Source organism: Neopsephotus bourkii, unplaced genomic scaffold (genome assembly GCF_033783945.1).
Source record: "Neopsephotus bourkii isolate Nb327-2 ecotype Australia unplaced genomic scaffold, CSIRO-AGI_Nbou_v1 NB_272, whole genome shotgun sequence".
Taxonomy (NCBI): Eukaryota; Metazoa; Chordata; class Aves; order Psittaciformes; family Psittacidae; genus Neopsephotus; species Neopsephotus bourkii.
In genome coordinates this window covers 267,769-288,519 of record NW_026900781.1, presented here as the reverse complement: position 1 = coordinate 288,519, position 20,751 = coordinate 267,769, and the positions used below count along the sequence as shown (strand labels likewise).

General features: G+C 66.6%; 2 protein-coding genes across 5 annotated transcripts; one reads left to right on the top strand and one right to left on the bottom strand.

Moving 5' to 3' along the window:
* Window positions 1-143: 143 nt before the first annotated feature.
* On the bottom strand, window positions 144-17,733 carry SLC4A2 (solute carrier family 4 member 2). Of its 4 annotated transcripts, XM_061346283.1 has the most exons (24): window positions 17,456-17,733; window positions 16,736-16,810; window positions 9,955-10,098; window positions 7,009-7,177; window positions 6,696-6,931; window positions 6,438-6,562; window positions 6,081-6,310; window positions 5,419-5,555; window positions 5,124-5,304; window positions 4,902-5,037; window positions 4,580-4,763; window positions 4,347-4,461; window positions 4,083-4,267; window positions 3,780-3,993; window positions 3,473-3,697; window positions 3,197-3,345; window positions 2,869-3,063; window positions 2,561-2,788; window positions 2,337-2,426; window positions 1,433-1,599; window positions 1,043-1,296; window positions 652-821; window positions 377-550; window positions 144-270 (listed from the first exon to the last, which is right to left on the bottom strand). In XM_061346283.1, the coding sequence occupies exons 3-24, from the start codon at window positions 10,012-10,014 to the stop codon at window positions 190-192; spliced, it is 3,705 nt and encodes a 1,234-aa protein (XP_061202267.1). In that variant the 5' UTR covers window positions 10,015-10,098; window positions 16,736-16,810; window positions 17,456-17,733; the 3' UTR covers window positions 144-189. The 4 variants fall into 4 exon arrangements, with proteins under 4 accessions (XP_061202267.1, XP_061202269.1, XP_061202266.1 ...); XM_061346285.1 differs by lacking the exons at window positions 16,736-16,810; window positions 17,456-17,733 and adding an exon at window positions 14,767-15,029; XM_061346282.1 differs by lacking the exons at window positions 9,955-10,098; window positions 16,736-16,810; window positions 17,456-17,733 and adding an exon at window positions 9,511-9,880.
* A 152-nt stretch (window positions 17,734-17,885) lies between these two features.
* Window positions 17,886-20,669, top strand: CDK5 (cyclin dependent kinase 5). The gene is made up of 12 exons (XM_061346306.1): window positions 17,886-17,977; window positions 18,079-18,167; window positions 18,243-18,310; window positions 18,534-18,594; window positions 18,690-18,746; window positions 18,865-18,960; window positions 19,153-19,227; window positions 19,321-19,417; window positions 19,500-19,569; window positions 19,722-19,782; window positions 19,853-19,933; window positions 20,031-20,669. The coding sequence occupies exons 1-12, from the start codon at window positions 17,941-17,943 to the stop codon at window positions 20,115-20,117; spliced, it is 879 nt and encodes a 292-aa protein (XP_061202290.1). The 5' UTR covers window positions 17,886-17,940; the 3' UTR covers window positions 20,118-20,669.
* The last annotated feature ends 82 nt before the right edge of the window (window positions 20,670-20,751 follow it).

The window sequence follows — 20,751 nt, the reverse complement described above, 5'->3', positions numbered from 1 at the left end:
AAGGGGACCAGGGGCCCTGCATGGTGTGGGAGGGCTGCGGGGGTCCCACCGGGGTGAGGTTGTGCACCAGCATCTCTTTGGCAGGGTCCTCCAAAGGCACAGGGAGCATGGGGTGCCTGTCCCGGCTGCCCCCAGTCCCGTGCAGGGCACATCCCTGCAGCTGTGGGTGGCTTCACTGCTGGCACATGGTCACACCGGCATCGGCATTTCGTTATACTCATCCACACCCTCCCGCTCGTCCAGGATGGGCTCGGCCTCATCTGCGTCCAGCTGTGGGGAGGTGGCAGCTGAGCGGGCAGCAAAGGGTCCGGCCATCGCCCACCAGAGCGTTCGTGAGGATGAGGGATAGAGCGCGGGACACGGAGCGGGTACTTACACACTTCATCTCCCGGTCAGTGAAGATGCGGCTGAGCAGGCACATGCGGAGTGGCACCGTGAGGATGAGGATGAAGGGGAAGGCCAGGGAGGCCACGGTGGACATGACAGCCCAGAGCACGGCCAGGCACGCCAGCTGCAGCCCGGTGAAGAGGTGCATGCGCAGCGTGCGTACCTGCATGGGGGCAGCCATCAGTGCCAAGTCAGAGCCCTGCATCCCCCTCCAACCCCAGCAGAGCTCCCCACCCCTAGGACACCCCCCCGGGTCCCCCTGACCTTTTTGACGTAGGTGACATCAGGGTGGTGCTTTGGGGGCATCAGCAGCAGCTGCAGGCGCTCGTAGAACTGGATGCCATTGAGGGAGGTGATACCCATGTAGAGGAAGATCCCGAAGAGCACGGCCAGTGGGATCTGCCGCAGCAGGTCCCCAATGACGATGGACAGGCCTGTGACAGGGCAGGGTCAGCCACCCTGCTTGGCCCGCTCCTCCCTGCCTGGTCACCTCCCATGGCCATGCTTGGGGAGGGTCCTGCGTCACTGGTGCCCATGTGGGACACTTAGGGCTCAGGGCACCTCAGCCCTCTTCATGCTGCTCCCTGCACCATCATGGCCACACAGGATGGAGCAGGGCTGGCAGGGGACCCACAGCAGCCAGGGATGTGCTTACCCACAAGCATGGCCACCAGCAGCCCGGTGACCCGCTGCTCCTTCACCTCCTGGATCTTGGGCTTGTCCCCGGGCGCCACAGCCTTGCTCATGACGGTGAGGGCGTTGGCGTGCGTGACAGAGCGCACCGTGGCCGCAGCCAGCCACGGCAGCCCGAACAGGGCAAAGAAGCCACCCATGGCCACGATGAGCAGGAGGTCGAGGTGGAAGCCAGAGCCCTTCTGCAGCATCCGCTCCTTCTTGCTGATGATCAGCCTGGGCACAAGGGCAGACTGTTGGCATGGCTCAGCCTGGCACAGCATGGCACAGCTCAGCTTGGCACGGCTCACCCCGCCCCACTCATGCCCTGTGCTGCCCCGCAGGGGCCCCAGACCACCCCTGCTGCGCTCACGTGGTGATCTGGGTCTCCATGAAGATGAGGATGAAGACGAGGATGGCGGGGAGGCCGCTGGCCACCATCATCCATATGGGGAAGTCGCTCTTCTCACCCAGGGGGTTGATCACCCAGCCCCGCTTGTCCGGGGCCGTCACCGAGAACCCGCTGGGCACGCTCAGCTTCTGCAGGAGGGGGCAAGAAATGCTGCGGGGCACACACAAGCTCTGCCCCTGCCCCATGGCTCTCCCGTGGCATGGGGTGATGGGGCATAGGATGAGCCATGGAAGCACTGAGGCCTGCCACAGCCAGCCTCAGAGGGCTCCCAGCAAAGTGGGGAGAGGAAGACAGGCTGAGAGAGCTGAGCTTGGTCAGCCTGGAGAAGAGAAGGCTCTGGGGAGACCTTAGAGCAGCTTCCAGTGCATAAAGGAGCCAACAAGAAAGCTGGAGAGGGGCTTTTGACAAGGGCAGGTAGGGACAGGACAAGGGGGAATGGCTTTAAACTGACAGAGGGGAGACTGAGATGGGATCTGAGGAAGAAGTTCTTCCCTGTGAGGGTGGTGAGGCACTGGCACAGGTTGCCCAGAGAAGCTGTGGCTACCCCATCCCTGGCAGTGTTCAAGGCCAGGTTGGACAGGGCTTGGAGCAACCTGGTCTGGTGGAAGGTGTCCCTGCCTGTGGCAGGGGTTGGAACTGGGTGAGTTTTAAGGTCTCTTCCTACACAAACCAGTCTGGGATTCTATGAGAAGCGAGATGCTGGAGCCAGAGGTGGCCAAGAGCCACAGCAGCCATGGTGGGGATAGGCAGTGCCGCAAGTGCCAGGAGCCACTGACCTGCACCCAGGATGCAGCAGGCAAACAGGGGCCAGGGGGTGCAGGGTGGGGGAGTCTTGCCCCCAGGGTGGGGGGTGTTTGGTGCTGACCTGTGTGTAGGTGTCCTGGATGCTGTAGTCCACCAGCACCATCACCAGGATGGCAATGGGCACCCCAAAGTCCCCGATGAGCCGCCGGATCTGGGGGAAGAGCAGCATCAGCCCAGCCCCAGCCCCACTGCACACCCGGCCCCAGCTCAGCGCTAACCCCCAAAGCTGGGCTCACCCCAGGGCCCGAGCAGCGCCCGTGCCGCCGTCCCGCCTGCCCCACGCACCCGTCCGGGGAAGAACCGGCTGTTCTTGAACTTGCGCAGGAAGAAGGCAATGAAGAAGGTGCTGGCCATGAGCACCAGCGAGAGCAGCGCTGTGTTGGGCTGCCCCGTCAGCTTGGCTGCGGCGCGGCCGGCGGTGCCGTTGGCCGGGGCTGTGCTGCTGTTCCTCCACGCCTCTGCCTCCGAGAGGTTCGCCTGCACGCAGCCGTGCAGGGGATGCTCCTGGAAGATCTGCGGCACAGCAAGGCTCAGGCCGGTCCCACCAGCCCCGACCCCGGGGGTGCGCCCTGGCCCCAGCTGTGTGGGCTCACCTTGGCCAGCTTGGAGAAGGTCTCGTAGATGAAGATGAGGGAGATGAGGAAGGCGAAGATCTCCTGGGTGAAGCGGGAGACGAAGCGCACTAGGAAGCTGCCCTCGAAGGCCACCATGACCAGCACGATGAGGATGAGCCAGAAGCCAATCCAGACGCGGCCCACCAGGTACTCCAGGTCATTGGAGGTGCAGAACTGCAGAACAGACCGGTGTGAGCAGAGCTGGCGCAGAGCCCCAGGCAGTGGAAGGAGCGGTGGGGATGGGGGTGATGTCTGCCCCACAGCAGCGGGAATGTCCCCCCACCCCTCTCCAGTCCCCATTGCTCACCGTGAAGAAAGCCTCCTCAAAGACAAGCAGAGGCCCTGAGAAGCCGATGATGAGCAGGGGCTGGGCACCCAGCAGGCAGAAGATCACGCCCTGCAGCGATGTGGAGATGATCAGCTCAGACACCCCGATCAGGTCCTGCGTCTTCTCCCCTGCGGGCAGGACAGGCTCAGGCACACCCAGCGGGACAGGGCCCTTCATCCCCAGCATCACATCCTTCCCGCTCCCTCCCGCAGCACCCGTGGGGCAGGACACGGCACCCACACCCCCAGCACTCACCCAGCAGCCCCCCGAAGGTGATGGCCGGTGACAGTGCAGCGAAGTAGATGAAGATGACTGCTGCGATGCACTGTGGGTCCAGCGCATCCCTGAAGTCGCTCAGGTACTTGGGGTACCGCCGCTGCACGTCCCGGATCAGCCCCCCAAAGGGCCGGCCCGTGCGCCGCAGGGGGTCGTCATCCTCCTCCTCGCCGTCGCCCTCCACCACCTTCAGCTTTAGCAGTGCTGCGCCCCACGGACAGACAGACCGACAGTGAGACCCTGCCCGCTGGGGCCCTCACCCTGCCCCATCCCGCGCCGCCGGCACCTTTCTCCTCGGGGGACTTGGGCTCCAGCAGCAGCCTCCGCTCCTGCTCCTCCCTCTTCTTCAGCATCTCGCGCTGGAAGTGGGCGACGCTGCGCAGCAGCTCCTCACCCTGCACCTCGGAGGGCGGCAGCACCACGCTGCAGTCCAGGAACTCGTTGATGGCGTTGAGGAGGTCGTGGCGGTCGTCGGCCAGGTAGGCAGCCTCGTGGAATTGCTGGCGTGGGGACAGCGGGGTCAGGGTGCCCGCCCAGGGATGCTGCGGGTCCCTGAGCCCCGTGGCCCCATGGGGGACGTGGCTCTCACCTTGTCGGACATGAGGGTGGAGATGGAGCGCCCGATCTCGTGGTAGTCCATGTGGGTGCTGCTGGGCCCCAGCAGCACAAAGAGGAACCGCACGGGGACGGGCACCTCCAGCACCGAGTCCAGCTCCACCGCCTCCTGCAGCCGCACGAAGGCCATGGTGGGCTGGTCCAGGAACTCCACGCAGCCTGTGGGGCACAGGGGGCCATGGTGGGCACCCAGCACATGGTCCCCAACCCCTGCCCACCCGCTGCCACCCCTCCATACCCACAAGCACCACCGTGGCCTCAGCGTTGTCCGGGATCTTCTCCAGCAGCTTCAGCTCGTGCTTGGACTTGGAGCGAGTGATGCCAGCTGGGGGGGTGGGGGTGAGGACCTCCCTCTGCGGGGACAGGGGAACAACGTGGCTGGGGTGAGGGCCCCTCCTGAGGATGAGGAATGATGCAGGCAGGGAGGAAGGGCTGGGAACGGGGTGGCACAGCCACGGGAGCCGAGCTCACCTCCCGCTCCACGTCAACCCGCGTGTCATGCTCCACGGCATGGCCGGCGATGAGGGGATCGGTGACAGCCGGCTCGCTACCCTCAGCCACATGGTTGGTGCTGTGGTGGTGCACGAGCAGGGAGCCCAGGCTGCCCGCAGAGATGTTTCGGGGGAAGGAGAAGTCCTTCTCATCGCTTGGGTGGCTGTGGGACAAAGCCGGGGCTGCCTGGGGTGGCTCTGGCAGAGCTATCCCTGCCAGTGATCTGAGCACACTGTGGTTCCCGAGGCTGCAGGGAGCAGAGCCTGCAGGGGGCCTCTGGGCCGGTGCCCCCCATGCTAACCTGTGCTTGAGCAGCAGCGCCCGCAGCACGTTGGCACGGTCCTCAGCCCGGATCTGGTCGGTGATGACCATCTGCTCCACCACTTGGTGAGCCACCCCCGGCAGTGTCTTCTGGTCCAGGTCGAGGAGCACAGCCCCTGGGCAGGGGAGGGGGGGCTGAGACGAGCACAGCCAGGACCCCAACACCCCCCAGGGGTCCGTAGGGCCCCCTCTGCCTGCCTACCGTGGGACAGGGTCTTGCGCAGCTCCAGGAGGCTGCGGAAGGACAGGGAGGCCACGTGCGGCTTGCCCCAGCGATCCGTCTCCTCCTCCACGTCCTCCTCGAACTTGATCCAGCGAGCCGTCTCCTTCCACTGCAGCTCCTGGTTCTTGTCCACCACCAGCTCGTTCAGCTCCACAAACACCTGACAGCACGGCCGGGTCGGTCAGAATCACCCCACACAGGATGCGCCCACGCAGCTGCTCCCCGGCACCAGGTCCCCCATCCCTGCCCAACATCCCGCACTGGGTGCCCGCACCTCATGGGGCTGCCGGTCCTGCTTGCGGTGCCGTGTCATGGGCTCCTTGTGGTCCTTGCTGACGTGGACCACCTGCGCCTTGGCGCTCTTCCGGACGAGGTGCCGGCGCACCCCTGGCACATCCTCGAAGCGGTGACCTGGCAGGGACAGGGAGGATGGTGATGGTGGCTGCAGGGTGACCTGCAGAGCTCACAGCCCTGAGCCCAGAGCCCCAGCACTTGTCATGGGGAGCCACAGGCTGACAGGCAGCATAGGGCGGCTTGAAGTACAGGGACCAAGGCCAGACAAGGACCATCGCAGCCCCAGGGTCCATGAGCGTGGCACTCTATGGCAGGGAGGTGAGGATGGGATCTGTGCACCGGTGAGGGCTGTGGCACTGGGGGGGTCACCCAGTTGCTGCTTCTCTGGTGCCAGTGGTGACAAGCAGGAGCCGAGGTGGTCCCCCACACCAGGGTCACCTCAGACCCCTGTGCCAAGGGTCGTGTGTGCCCATCCGCATGGGACCCCATGGGGTCCATGGGGAGCTCTGAGCCCTGGAAGTCCCAGGGGGCTCGCAAGCACCCAGGGGAGGCACCACCGCTGCCAGGCCCATGGCTCAGCCCCAGCTGGGCCAACAGCCACTGCCAGCACAGTCCCTGGGGTGTAGGGTGCCCCCCACTCACTCTTCATGTAGTCCAGGTCAGCAGAGGCCAGCGTCTGGGCCTCCGACTCGTCTGTCGGCATCTTCTGGTACCGGTCCTGCTCGGCGCCAGTCATGCTGCCGATCCGCCGCCGCTCGTGCAGGTTGTAGCTGCGGTGCCCCGGCTGCGACTTGGCAACGGGGCGACCGGGGGAGCCGGTCTCAGCGGCGGCGGCTGCTCCCTCTGCTGCTTCTCCCTCCTCTGCACTAGGGCTGCGAGGCAGGCGCCCACCTCAGAGCTGAGCCCCCATTGTGTCCCCTACACCCATTGTGGGGCAGCCACCCCCTAAGGCCCTGGTGAGCCCCGGTGCTGCCCAACCCCAACCCCAACCCCACTCACCTGCCTCCCAGGGCTTCCTTGGGGGACGTGGACCCACGAGGGTTTTGGGGGGACCCAGGCAGCACCGGGGGGGGCACTGGATCCTCTGCCCGCTGTTCAATCACTTCATCCTCCTGCAGGAAGAACTGAGACGGGGCATGGGAGGAACTGGCTGCTGTAGAGCTGTGACCCCTGGCCACAGGCACCATCGGTGCTGGCACCTTGGCTGTGCCCCTAAAAGCTCCAGAGCTGCCCCCCCACACCTGGCCCTGGCCTCACCTGCACTGCCTCAGGTGGGCCCGGCTGCAGGAGCTCCTCTGCCGACCTCTCTGTCTCTGTGTCGCACGCCTCATCCTCATCCTCTTCGGCCTCCTCGATGGTGGGGGTCTCACCGGGGACAGAGGCACGGGCGTGCTTCTTCTTGACCTTTTTTGGCACCCCCTTCTTGCGGCGGGTGTCGGGGGGTAGGTGCGTGGACAGAGGGTGGTGGATGTGGTGGGATGACTGGCGGTGGTCTGTGGGGGGCCAGCACGGGGTCGGTGCCCTGCCCGCTGCCCGCCCGCAGCCTGCCCGCCGCCCCAGCCCCACTCACACTCGAAGTCCTCCTCGCCATAGCTGCGCCCGGCCTCCTCGGCGTTGCGAGGGTGAGCGTCGCACAGGATCTCCTCGAAGCGCTCCACGCCCAGCGCCTTGTTCAGGTCCTTCTCCTCCTCTTCCTCCCCAAACACAGGCGAGCCAGCGCCCAGCGCCTCCTGCTCAGGCTGCGGGATGGCACAGGGCTGAGTGGGCCCCCTGTGCACCCTCTGAGGTCCCCAAAGGCACTGCAGCACCCAAAGGATGTGCAACTCGCTGTGCCCCTGCCTAGAGCACCCCCAGACTCAACACTGCACGCCAGCGCTCTGCTCTCCTGTAAAGTCCCCTAGCACCCACTGACCAGCTCCCTGACATGCATCTCTGGTGACACGTTCCCCCTACACGTGCCCGGGCACCCCAAATGCCACGCTCCCCAGTCAGCCCAGACCCAGCACCCCAGTACCATGCCCTGGTGCAGTGCACCCTTATGCGCCCCCAGTGCCATGTCTTAGAGCCGTGCACGCCCAGCACACCAGTGCCATGCCCTGGTGCCATGCACCTCCAGCACCGTACCTTGCTGCCGTGCACCCCTATGCACCCCCAGCACCCTTAGTGCTGTGCCTGCATCTCGCACCCCAGACGCTGCACTTGCGGTGCCTCGGTGCTGTACCTCCACCCCAGAGCTGCTGGGTGCTGCTGGTGCACCGCAGCTGTGGGTGCTGGGGTGCAAGGGGGGGGACTCCCGGCCTGGGAGGGGGAGGGTGCTGATGGTACAGGGAGTGCGGGGATGGGGGTGCAGGGGGATGGGATGGTGGGGGGGGGGGGGCAGCGCGTCCCCGCCCGTCCCTACCTGAGTCATGGCGGAGCCGCGCTCCCGCCGCAGCTCCCGCAGCGCTTTATCGGGGCGGCGCGGCCCGGCCGGGGATGGGGGCGGCGAGGAGGGGGTGGCCGGGGGGCGGCGGCTCCTTCTCCGGCCTCGCCAAATATTGACGGAGCCGCCCCGCGCCCGCCTCAAGGTGACAGCGGCCCGCAGAGGGCACCGGCTGCGCCCGCAGCACCGGCGCCGGGCCGTGGAACGGACCGAGCCCCCCGGCCGAGCTCTGGCCCCCCGGCACCGAACCGACCCCCCGGCAATGCACGGCCCCCGGCACGCACAGCCGCACCTCCTCCGGTGATGCACGGGCCCCCGGGAACGCACCGACCCCCCCCCGCCGAGCTCCGGTCCCTCCGGGAATGCATCGCACACCCCCTCCCCTCCCCTCCCGGCACTGCTTTGACCCCCGCAGCAACGCACGGTCCCCCGGCCTGCCCCCCGCCAGGCAATGCACCGACCCCCGGGAATGCATTAACCCCACCGAGAACGCACTCCCCGCCCCGGAATGCACTGACACACCCCACACAGCCCCTGGTATCGCACGGCCCCCCGGGAATGCATCACACACCGGATCTCCTCGCGGACGAACAGTGACCCCCTCTCCGGTGCGCACTGCATCCCCCCCTCTTCGGGGATGTAGGTAGGGGTCGGCTCTGCAGCTCCCGGTGATGTACGGCCACCCCCTCCCGGTAAAGCACCCCCTGTGCTAGCGCGTTGCCTCCCCTCCTTCCTGGCCCCTTTCTGGGGCTGCATTGCCGCCCCCCCTCCCGGTCCCCCAGACCCGCCCGCAGTGCTCACAACACAGGGGACACCCCCTGCACGGCCCCTCCGTGACCCCCGGGATGAGGTAGGTCCCAGACCCCCGGGTGGGGGCACCGGAAGAAGTGGGACAGGGAGGACGGTGCCACCCAGTGGTGCCTGGGGTGGGGATGGGGGCACCCCACGTACCATCCCCTGCTGGGGACACCCTCAGGCAGCAGCGGTGGGGGTGCTACCCCCTGGGGACAGCCCCATAGCCGCCTGTACCCCTGCACATCCTGGCCCAGGCGTCGCATCCTTGTCCCCTTCCCCACCATGTGATGACCCCAAAGCCCTCAGCCCAGGATGAGGCACCACAGTGAGGTGACAAGGAAACGGCAGACCTGTGTGGTCCCATCACACCCACAACCCCACGGTGTGAGGCTGATGTGTGAAGTGCCCCCGCCATGGCCCTTCAACTACCCGAAGCAACCCCCTCGCAGCACCCCATGCCCACTGCCCTGCACCCCACAAACTCGCCAGTCTCCATCCTCAAGCCCCGGTAAGGCAGCTCCCCCCACAAAACCCCCCGGCCCCCACGCCCCAGCCCCAGGTTCCTGCCATCCCCAGAATGACCTTGAACTCCCCCCCGTGACCTCACTGCACCTCCCCGCCTCCCCCATGGCCTGGCTCCTCCAGAGCAGTGCTCGCAGTGACACCCAACGCCACCTCATCCCCAGCCGGGATTACTGAGCTCCTCCCAGGCCAGCTCCCCTTCCCAGGGCAATGCCCCATGTTCCGGGCACGCTCCTTCACCCAGGCCCAGCTTCAGCCCTGGGAAAGGTGGGAACGTGTGCTTCCGGATGAGGGATGTGCCAGCCCGGCAGCCCAGGCAAGGCCACGGCTTACCCGGGCATCCAAAAGGAAATCCATGGGCGATGGAGCAGTGAGGAAGGGGCCACAGGTCCCATTGCCGGTCACGTGCGCGGCAACGGGGACTTGCCCAATGGCACCGGGCAGTCGCACAGCGCGGCACAAAGGGTTAATCATTAACCCTGCTCCGGGAAGCCCCACAGATCCACACCGCGGCGCTGGCACTGTGGCACCACGCACATGGCACCATGTGCGGCACCACCAGAGCTGTGCCCCGTCAAGGGCACCCACCATCGGCTCAGTCTATCCCGGGGTGGCTGCTCTGCTCGGCCATGCAATGGGGCAGCTCCCCCCAGCACGGCATAGTGGGAGGGCTGTGCCATGGCACCCTTCACCCAGCTGGGCAGCAGCAGGGGTGCTGCCCCCCAAGTTCCCTCCCCAGACAGCTGTGGGGCTGTGCCCACCGCAGGCAGCACTTACACTCTGGAAGGCAGAGGAGACAATGTGGTGGATCTCAGAGGATACCTGGGAGTGGGTCATGGTGCTGGCGCGGTGCCCCGGGATGCCGGCTTAGCCCTTCTCCTTCTCACGGGGGCTCAGGGGACGCTCTCGGGGCAGCATAACCTGTGGGCACAGATGGGTGCTCAGGGGGATGCTGCAGCCGGGGATGCTCCGAGGGGCTGCTTCACAGAGGTGCCACCACTGCACCGAGGTCTGCCTGGAGGAAAGCACCGGCCTGGCCCCAGGCTGGTTTGTCTTGGCTGATGGCAGGAGCAGGGGAGCAGAGGCCAAGACAAACGCCAGGAGGGGAGCGGAGCCGGGGTAGCAGGAGGGAGCCCGGCGTCCCCAGCAGGACCCCAGGCATGAGCCCAGCCCCACAGAGCGCAGGCAAAGAGCCAGATCCGGGAGGGCAGCATCCGCAACTGACCCTGCCACAGCCCCCCAGCACCCCCATCCCGGCCCCCCACACCTGCCCACTGGCCATCCTCGCCCCACACTTGCCCCTCGGCAGCTCCCCGGGCACCAGGCTGACTCCTCCAGCACTTGTGTGCCAGGTTTATTGCCACAGGAGGTGGCCCCACGTGATGGTAGGGACTGAGGAGGGTGGTGACGGATGACTGCGTCTCACATGGGTGGCTCACCATCACCATCCTCGTCACCAGCATCCCTTCGGCCATGCTGTCCCCCATGGGCATGATGGCTGTGGCCAGGCTCAAGGAGCTGCAGACTTACTGAGGCCGCAGCTCCTGGAGCCTGACCACAGCCCTGGATCATCCCTTCTCCCATGTTCCGTGCTACCGGACTCCAGCTGCTCCCTAATCCCCACTCCCCATCCAGAGCCAGCACATCCACATTCCAGCCCAGTGAGCACAGATTAGCTGACCTGCCACACCGCTCTCCCAGGGCACCCGCCAGCCGGAGCTGGCAGCCAGAATTCCCCCCCTTACTCAGAAAGGGGACCCCCACACACCCCATAGGCACTTCATAGCGCCATGCCCCTCAGTATGGCACGGGTAGCAGGGAGTTGATCTGGCAGAGATCCTAATGCACTAGAACTGGGGGGGGGGTGGAATTAGCTGGTGCCTTCACTCCCCCTCCCCAAATGTTGGTGGGACCCTCAAACTGGCTGTGCTGGGTGACTCAGCAGGGGGGCTGTGGGGTTTTTCTCCCTGCACAGGGCACCCCATTAGCTGCATCCCCTCCAGACCTAAGGACCTGAAGACTGGGACCAGCAAGGGCTCCATGGTGCCAGTGAGCAGTCACGGGGAATGGGGGGCTTTGAGGCACCAGAGAGGGGGCAGAGCCCACGGGAGGGTCAGTAGTGTTAGACACAGAGCCTTTTGTGCCATCCTGGCCACATCGCAGGGGCCCCACTGGCATCACTGCTGTGCCAAGCTTCCTGCAGGATGGTGCCCCCATCATCCCACCCATCCCTAGGCCACCACGGCCAGCGAGAGCCAGGGGTCCAACATGGGAAGGCACTCATTGCTCCTGGCCTTAAGCAGCTTTTTGGGTTTAATCCCGTTGGCAGCTCACGGGGATTAGAGCCCCGAGAACACACTTGGGATTGTTCTCTGGGAACACCAAGCTGGGAAGCAGTCCGAAGCCACACTCTCACCACCTCTCAGCATGGGGAACCTGGGTCCTGGCCCATCACTCAGAAACGGGGGCTCCCAGCCTGCTGACCCTCGAGGCCCCGCCAGCCCATCACCCCCTGTGCCTCTGTGGGTCCCAGCAGGACGGTGCAGAGGGCACACGGCGCCTGGGAGCCTGTGGCCTGGCCCTGCTGGAAAGGGTGACGGGCACCGAGGGGGGGGAGGACAACTTCTGCTTTCCATGGTGGCGGTGGTGGCTGAGTCACTCGGCAGGCACCACTGGGCAGCCGGCCGGGAGCCCTGCACAGAGGAGCCCGGAGCCAGCCCGCACCGGGAGCTCCCGCGGCTGCCCCGGCACCGCACCGGGTCAGTGCCCGCCGGCCCCGCCGTGCTCCTGCACCCCGGGATGGGGGGGTTGGCGAGGGGCAGGCCCCATGAACCGCACGTCGGTGCCCAGGACGGCTGCGGTGCCACGGCCTCAGCATCAGCGCCGGGGCTGCACGCAGGGGCCATGCCGGCGGGGGGACTGAGGTGTCAGCGGCACGCCGCGCCCCGAGCGCGGCCTCTCCGGGCCGGCGGCGGAGCACAATGGCCCCTTGTGCGAGGGAACGGGCCGCTCCGATAAGCGGGGCAGGTCCGCAGATACCTCCCCGGGCTGCCAACGCCGCGCCGCTAATTACCGGCTGGCTCCGATCAGCGCCTGTGCGCCAGCCGGCTCGGCGGCTCCCACCGGTGCCGGAGTCGCATTCCTGGGACCGGCCCTGGCCTGCCTGCCTGATCCGATGAGGCGATTAGAGGGCCCGGCCCCACGGCCCGCACCGCTATGGGGGCTGCCCCACGGGGCTCGCATGGCCCCGGCACTCTGCTGCGCCGGGACCCGCCGCCGGCATCGCATGGGCTGGGAGGGGAAGCCAGGCTAGCAAGGTGGGAAGTGAGGAAATGCCACAAGCCTGTCCACACCGGGCATCCCCCTCGGCAGCACTGACCCCAAACCTGCGAGGGGTGCAGGGGCCAGCCGAAGCCTGCTGCCCGGTGCTGGTGCCACAGGAACCCCGCTGCCACGGACAGCACCACACCTTGTCACCTAATGAAACCTGGGCTGGGGACGGCAGTGGCAGGAACAGGTCCAGAGCTGGGATCTCACACACACACAATGTGCCGTGCACCTATGTGCCAACAGCTGGAGGCTACAGTGACCACCGCAGCACATCTGGCCAGCAGCCAGAGCCACATTTGCCACCCGCTGCCCGTGCATGGCCGGGTGACATGGAGAACATGCCATGTCCCTCACCAGCCCTCCAGCTGGCAGCCATCCCCCAGGAACAGCTTGTGCCCAGTTTTCAGGTGACGTTGCACAGGGGTGAGCCTGGTGTGGGCCAGGCTGTGCCCATGACTCCGGGTGGACACGTCCCAAGCTCCTCAACCTGCCTGCCATGGTGAGACCCATAGAAGGGGGGAGCCAGGATCCCTGGCCATGCAGCCCAGCACCCGATGGGGCTAGCTCCCCCACGTGGGGTCTGCACCCCGACACTTGCCCCACTGTTTCCCTGCTAAAGAACCATAGAATCACAGAACGGTTTGGGTTCGAAGGGACCTTAAAGCTCATCCAGTTCCAACCCCCTGCCACAGACAGGGACACCTTCCACTAGACCAGGTTGCTCCAAGCCCCATCCAACCTGGCCTTGAACACTGCCAGGGATGGGGCAGCCACAGCTTCTCTGGGCAACCTGTGCCAGGGCCTCACCACCCTCACAGGGAAGAACTTCTTCCTCAGATCCCATCTCAATCTCCCCTCTGTCAGTTTAAAGCCATTCCCCCTTGTCCTGTCCCTGGTCTGGCACAGCCACACTCACTCCACTGCTCCTTGGGGTGCTCACATCCCAGGCGTGGGAGCCACAAGCCAACTCTGGCAGAGCCACCCAAGCACTGGCACTGCCCTGGGGCTGCACCAGCATCCAGTCCCCAATGGTGCCCAGGCTCTGCATCACTCCCTGCACTGAGCAGCTCTGGCTAGCACTGCCAGCAGTCGTGGTGGCCACAAACTGGATCCCCACCTGCATGGACAGAGCGCAAGCCCCAGCTCCCTGCACCCCAAAATGGTCCTCAAGGCTGGGGGGGGCATGGGGGGGAACATCAATGTGCCGCGGCTCCCCTGCCCGCTCCCGAGGACCAGAGTGCAGGAGACCACACAGAACCCCTGCAGCCCCTCACTTCTTGGGCAGCACCCATGCCCATGACTGAGGCTGCCAACTGTGGGGTTGGCCTCATGGCATAGTCCAGCTGCTCCCACTCCCTCCTGCCCAGCTCATCTGCTTACTCTGGGACACCCCCAGGAGATCCCGCTGCCCCGAGAACCTCCTGAGTGCGCACCCCATAGAGGGAGCTGGGCCCCGCATCCCACCACCACCGCAGCGGACACTGTAGGATGGAGCTGGGCTGGGACACGGCTGCCCACAGCACGGCTCCCACCCCGGCAGGGATTTTCTAGACGCTGTAACTTTAGAAGCCACCACCAAAAATATCCTTCCCTGTCCCCGTACCGTGACCTCGAAACCGCCGGATCTGGGGGATGAATCACGGCACTGCATAGCTCCATACCCACACCCATCACAGTGCCACCACCGTGGGGAGGGAGGTCACAGCCAGAGCGGGCATGGCCACCCCAGTCCAGGGCTCCCTGATGGCTGCCAGCCCCACCGCGACCCCTCTGGCCAAGCCTGGAGAGGCCAGGGCCCCCTGTACAGCATCAGACCCACGGTGTGCCTCTGCCCATGGCAGGAGGGCTGGAACTAGATATCTTATGCTCCTTTCCAGTCCAAACCACTTTATGATTCTATGTGGCACCAACCCCCAGTATGGCACCTGACCCCCTCTGTGAGGCTCCTGCCGGGTGTCCCCACCACAGCTGCCTCTCACAGGGGTCTGCTGCCCCTATGCCACAGTGCTGGGCTCCATGTGCCACCCTGGGGACACCCAGCAGCACTGACTCCTTGCTCCTGGTGGCTGCTGTGGGACCCTGTCTGTGGGGTGAGCTGGATACAGCCCCACACCATCACCCATGGCAGGGCTGAGGGGTCTGCACTCACCCACTGCAGCTGTCGGGGAGGTGTGAGCCTGGATGCACCATTCCCTGCTCCCCACCGGCCCCGGCCCCGGCCCCGGCCCCGGCCCTGGCCGGCAGCTCTGCCCCACTCACCCCATTACCCGCCGACCCGGCAAGGCTGCGGCTCCAGCTGCGCTCCCGCTGCCGCGGGCTCCCCACAGAGGCTGCAGGCCCCGTGTCCCCGGGATGGGGACCTGCCCCAGCAGGGAATGATGCGGGGCTCTCGTCCAGCGCGACCCCCTCTCCCGTGGGCCACCCCGTGCAGCCGGGTGTGGGGCAGCGCGCAGCCGTTCTCTGCCCCACTGTGAGGAGAGCTGCCGAGCGCCGGCCGCTGCCGACGGCTTTTATACCGGCGCAGGAGAAAAAAAACTGGGCAGCGGCAGCAGCGCTGAGCCTTTGTTTCGGCAAGCCTGCACCAGGCCACTTTATCCAAACACAGCCGCCGTGCCAAGGCCGGGAACGGCTCCTCGGGCAGCCACACCTCTGCACCGCGGCTCCCGCTGGGCACGGGGGCAGCCAGCGGCGAGCGCCGGCAGCCGGGAATGGCCAAGCGCCAGCGGAGAGGCCGCGCTTCTGCCCCATGGAGCGGCCGGCCATGGGGGGACGTAGAGGAGATGCAGACCCCAGCCCCACGAGTGCGGCGGGCAGGAAAGGGCGTGAGAGCTCAAGTCCCTCAAGGGCAGAGAGTGAGGAGGAGCTGGGGGCAGCCCGTCTTCCCCCCCCCGCCGGCCCCGGCGCCCCTGGCAAGCCCCAGCGCGGCGTCCTCAGGCAGCCAGCCCAGTCCCTGCGGCCACCCGTCCCCTCTCATGATAGGGGTGGGCTTGCGGGGGCTGCGCCAGGGATGGCAGCCAGACCCCCCCAGCCCCACAGCCCGGCACGGAGACCTGGTCAAGCAGCAGTTCCCACGGCCCCCTCCCTTCCATCGGTGGGATGGTGTCCCCAGGAAGGGGGTCACGGCGGGACCACCCCCGTCCCATTGCCGGGAGCCCTGTATCCACCCCGCAGCTCTCACTGTAGCAGCACGGGGCACAGCGGGGCAGGGAGAGGAAGAGAGATGCGGGTTGTCCTTCACCAGCGCAGGGACCCCTCCGGGCCGACCCCACAATACAGCTTCACCGGCTGACACCCACAGCAGCCCAGTGGCATGATGGGGGGATGAGGCCGGGGGGGGGGCATGATCTCTGGGGGGACATGAAGCCAGGCAGGACGTAGCACCCAGGGTGGAGAGCAGTGAGGGGCACAGGGCAAAGGCCACCCAGCACAGCCCCTGCCCGGGCTCAGGGCCAGCCCAGCTCCTGGCCCCTGGCCCCCGGTCCCCGTGGATGCCGGGACGGAAGGGCTGCCCACAGTGCAGTGCGGATACCGGTGCCAGGAGGGTTGTTAGGGCAATCACATCCCACGCTCCTGGCAGGCGCTTGAAGCGGTGCAGTGACCCTGAAAGGCATGACACCCCACGAATTCCCACAGTGGGACCCTGCAGACCTTGCACAGAGCCACTGCAGGGGGGGGGGACAGGGCATACACCCCTCCCCACAGCCCTTGGACCACCAGCAAGCTGCCAACACAATTTCCACCAGGAGCAATCGGGCGCCCTGACACCGGTTCAGAGACCATGGGGGTCTCTCCAGCAGATATGTGGAACAGCCCTGTCTGCCCCTGGGGATAGGCTCTGTGCCTGTATTAAGTGACTGCCATGGGCTCTCCTGGTGTCCCCCAGCCCTGTTGCCCCCTCCCCGTGGGCTCTGGGCAGAGCGGTCCCCGCTCCGGAGCCATGGGAGCCCACACCAGCGCGGAAGTGGGAAACCAGCGGGGCCTGGACCCATGCCCAGCGTTGCTCAACCCCTGGCAGCGTTTCGCAAGCGGGCAGCGCTACTCACCACCCAGCACGGCACATGGCGGCTGCTGGCAAGCACCCTGCCGGGCGGGAGCCAGCCCCTTGGAGACAGCTTTGTGCCACCCCTGGGGACACGCCTGGATGGGGCAGAGCCACAGGATGCTCCCTGTGCTTGGAGGGAGCTGATGGTGTGGGGTGGATGGCTGCTTCCAGCCTCATGTTTCTCACCTGCCGAAGGTTGCTGCTGGGCTCAGAAGCCGGGAGAGAAGGGCATGGAGCTGCTTCGTGTTGTGCCGGTACCCACTAGGAAATAAAGAGATGCCAAGGGCTGAAGCACAAGAGCTGGGTCCAGCCTCAGTGGCACAGCTGGTGCAGGTGACGGGGTGAGGCCGGGGTGCAACGCCCTAGACAGGGCACCGTGGACCCCGGTGCAGGTTGGCAGGAGAGGGTGCAGGGGTCCCAGGAGGGTGCCAGTAATCAGCAGTACTGCTTCCTCCCCTGCCGGAGGAGCTGGGGGACACAGGAACAGGGACCACGGAGCCTCCCAGACCCCCCAGCCTCGGGCCGAGCACACCGGGATATCACAGGTGGCAGAAGGGGGAAAAAGGGGCCTCGGCCGCACCGGTACTCGGGGCCCCAGGAGGAGCTGCCGGGCCGGTGCAGCTGCCCCAGGGCCCCATCCCGGGATGGGGCGCGAAGCGGGACCGGGGCTCCCGCAGCCGGTCGGGCTGTGCCAGCACGGGACGGAACGGGACAGATGAGCAGGGGCTCGCAGGCGTGCAGGGAGCGGGACACGGACAGCACAGGGACGGGACCGGACGGAACCGGACTGAACTGAACCGGACCGGACCGGACCCGACCAGACCGGACCGAACCGAACCACACCGAACAGAATCGAACCGAACCGAACCAGCCCCACCACCTCCCGCTCCTGCTCCCACCTCTTACCGGAGAGTCCCGCCGAGCCGGGCGGGTCTGCGCGGCCCCGCGGGAGAAGCGGCAGCGGGAGCGCGCCGGGGTGGGGCGGCACCGGGTAGGTCGGCACCGGCACCGGTCCCGGCTTCAGCACCGTCTCTGGCGGGCGTGGTCACCGATTCTCCTCGAGCCCCACGCGGGTCCCTGTTGCGGCCGGGCCCCGTTCCGCAATGCTCCGGGGCGGGAGAACGGGCAGAGCCGGGGATCGAACCCGGAACCACGGCGGGCGCGGGGGGGTTGGGGGTGAAGGTGTGGCGGGGGGCGTGGCCAGCGAGGAGAGGTGTGGCGGAGGGGGCGTGGCGGGCGCAGGGGATGCCGGGAGGTGTGGCGGAAGAGGCGGGGCTGCCGCGGGGGCTGCCGGGAGGTGTGGCGGCGGCGGGGACAGGACCGGGACCGGCTCCAGGGATCGAGGCGGGGAGCGGAGCCGTAGCGGCGGGGCCGGAGCGGATCGCGGCGCGATGCAGAAATACGAGAAGCTGGAGAAGATCGGGGAAGGTGCGGCGGGGCCGGGCTGTGCAGGGGTCCCGGGTGGGTGCGGGAGCCCGGAGCCCGGTGCCGGAGGCTGGCGTGGCAATGACCCGTCCGCCCGCCCGCAGGCACCTACGGGACCGTGTTCAAGGCCAAGAACCGGGAGACGCACGAGATCGTGGCGCTGAAGCGGGTGCGGCTGGATGATGACGACGAGGTGAGGGGATCGGGGACCGGCACCCGGAGCCGATACCGAATCCGGTTCCCCCCCATCACTCCCCTCTCTCGGCAGGGAGTGCCCAGCTCGGCGCTGCGGGAGATCTGCCTGCTCAAGGAGCTCAAGCACAAGAACATTGTCAGGTAACGGGGACTGTGAGGGTGGCGGGGTCTGTCCCCCCCCCCTCCCCGGTCCCACATCCTTCCCTCTCCGGTCCTGCATCTCCTTCTCCAGTCCTGCATCTCCCTCTCCGTGGTCCTGCATCCTTCCCCCTCTCTGGCCCTGCATGTCCCCTCCAGTCCTGCCCTCACTGCCTGGGCTCGGTTCCCCCGGTCTGGAGCCTCAGGGTCCCCCTTCCCCTTGCAGGCTCCACGACGTCTTGCACAGTGACAAGAAGCTCACCCTGGTCTTTGAGTTCTGCGATCAGGTGAGTGCTGGTGCCACAGTGGTGCCAAGGCCAGGTTGGGGTCGCTGCTCCCAGTCCCCGCAGCTCCCCAACACGGCTCTGCTCACTTTCTCCAGGACCTGAAGAAGTATTTTGACAGCTGCAATGGGGACCTGGACCCAGAGATCGTCAAGGTGCATCCAGGGGGGCTCTGGAAGCCCTTGGGGACCCAGTCGCAGCATCACCAGCTGTCACAAGAGCTAGCCTGACAGGGCTGATGTGTCCCACTCAGGACCGTGCTCTTTTCCACAGTCGTTCATGTACCAGCTGCTGAAGGGCCTCGCGTTCTGCCACAGCCGCAACGTCCTGCACCGAGACCTCAAACCCCAGAACCTGCTCATAAACAGGGTGAGTGCTGGGGCGGTGTGTCTGTGTGAGGTGCTGGTGCTGTCTGTCCATCTGCCGCTCTGCCTGTCCCTCGTGTTTCTGGTCAACGGGAAGCGATGAAGGAGGAGCGGCTGCCAAAGGGTGGGCAGCAGGACAGGGTGTCCCCTGCGCCATCCCCTTTGCTGTCCTGCTGACATGGCGCTTTCACCGCAGAATGGGGAGCTCAAACTGGCTGACTTTGGCCTGGCCCGGGCCTTTGGCATCCCTGTGCGCTGTTACTCGGCAGAGGTGAGCTGGAAGGTGTACCCATCCCCTTCTCCTACCAGGGGAGCTTGGTTCCATCCCACAGCCGGCCCTACATCTCCCCCTCCCTCCGCACAGGTCGTCACGCTGTGGTATCGGCCCCCAGACGTGCTCTTCGGCGCCAAGCTCTACTCCACCTCCATCGACATGTGGTCAGCCGGCTGCATCTTCGCAGGTAGTGCCGGCGCAGGGGGCTGCGGCGTGGGGGGCTGCCGGGGCCGTGCGGCCTCGGGACCCATGTCCTCTCTGGCTCCTAGAGCTGGCCAATGCGGGGCGGCCCCTGTTCCCGGGGAATGACGTGGATGACCAGCTGAAAAGGATCTTCCGATATCCTTCCAGTGCCACAGGAGGGGGGCAGCCCCTTTTCTGTGCAGGGGATTGAAGGGGGGGGGCTCTGCCTGGGTTAGGCTGGGGGGAGCTGGGGATGGCTGACTCTCACGCTGGCCGCAGTGGTGGCCCTTGACCGCTGTTGTCCCCACGCTGCTGGGAACCCCCACGGAGGAGCAGTGGCCGGCCATGGCCAAACTGCCCGACTACAAGGTGAGGCAGGGGCAGGCTGGGGGGGCTTAGGGCCAGGGATGGGGTCTGGGTCTCAACTCTCCATCCCCAGCCATACCCCATGTACCCGGCCACCACCTCCCTGGTCAATGTGGTGCCGAAGCTGAACGCGACCGGCCGGGACCTGCTGCAGGTGAGCCTGCACCCCACTTCTTGGGGTGCTGCCCTCTCCCCCTGAGGGGCTGTGGGGCCCGTGGTTCAACCCCCCCAGCCTCACCTTCTTCCCGCAGAACCTGTTGAAGTGCAACCCGGTGCAGCGGATATCGGCAGAGGAAGCTCTCCAGCACCCCTACTTCACAGACTTCTGCCCCCCATAAGGACTCCAGACACCCACCCAGCCCCACACTGAGTGGGGGGCAGCACCCAGCTCCCAGCACGCTCCCGGCAGTGGTGGGGAGGGGACAGCCCCCCAAGGCAGCTGGGGGGATGTGAGGTGAGGAGCAAGGTGCCGGCACCCCAGAAATGCAGCCCCCCATTCCCCTTGCCCCGTATTTATTAGGTTTTTAACTCAACACCGCCCCGGCTGTGGGATGCTGGAGTGGCCCGCCCAGCCCTATGGTGTGGCTGGGGCTACCCCTGGGGCTGCCCCCAAGCGCATGGAGTCCCCCCGGGGATGCGGGACCATGGTGATGGTGGAGGGGCAGGACCCTCTGGGACCAGGCATGGGGACCCCGGGGTGGGGGGGGGGGTGGGACCCCTCACCTCTTCTCTCTGTGCTCCCTCTGAGCCCCACCCCTGGCATGGTGGGGGTCCCGGGTGCCAGCTCCCCTGGGAACCGTGGGGGACACCCCATTTCTTTTCTACCGTGCTGCTGTACGTGGGTGATTGTGCGTGTTTGTTACCTCCATAAAGAGCTTCCCCCTTCCCAACGCCTGCTTCTCCTTCCTGAGACACTGGGGACCGCCCCCGCCACCAACCCTGTCCCTGTGTACCCCCCAGCAGCACACAAGC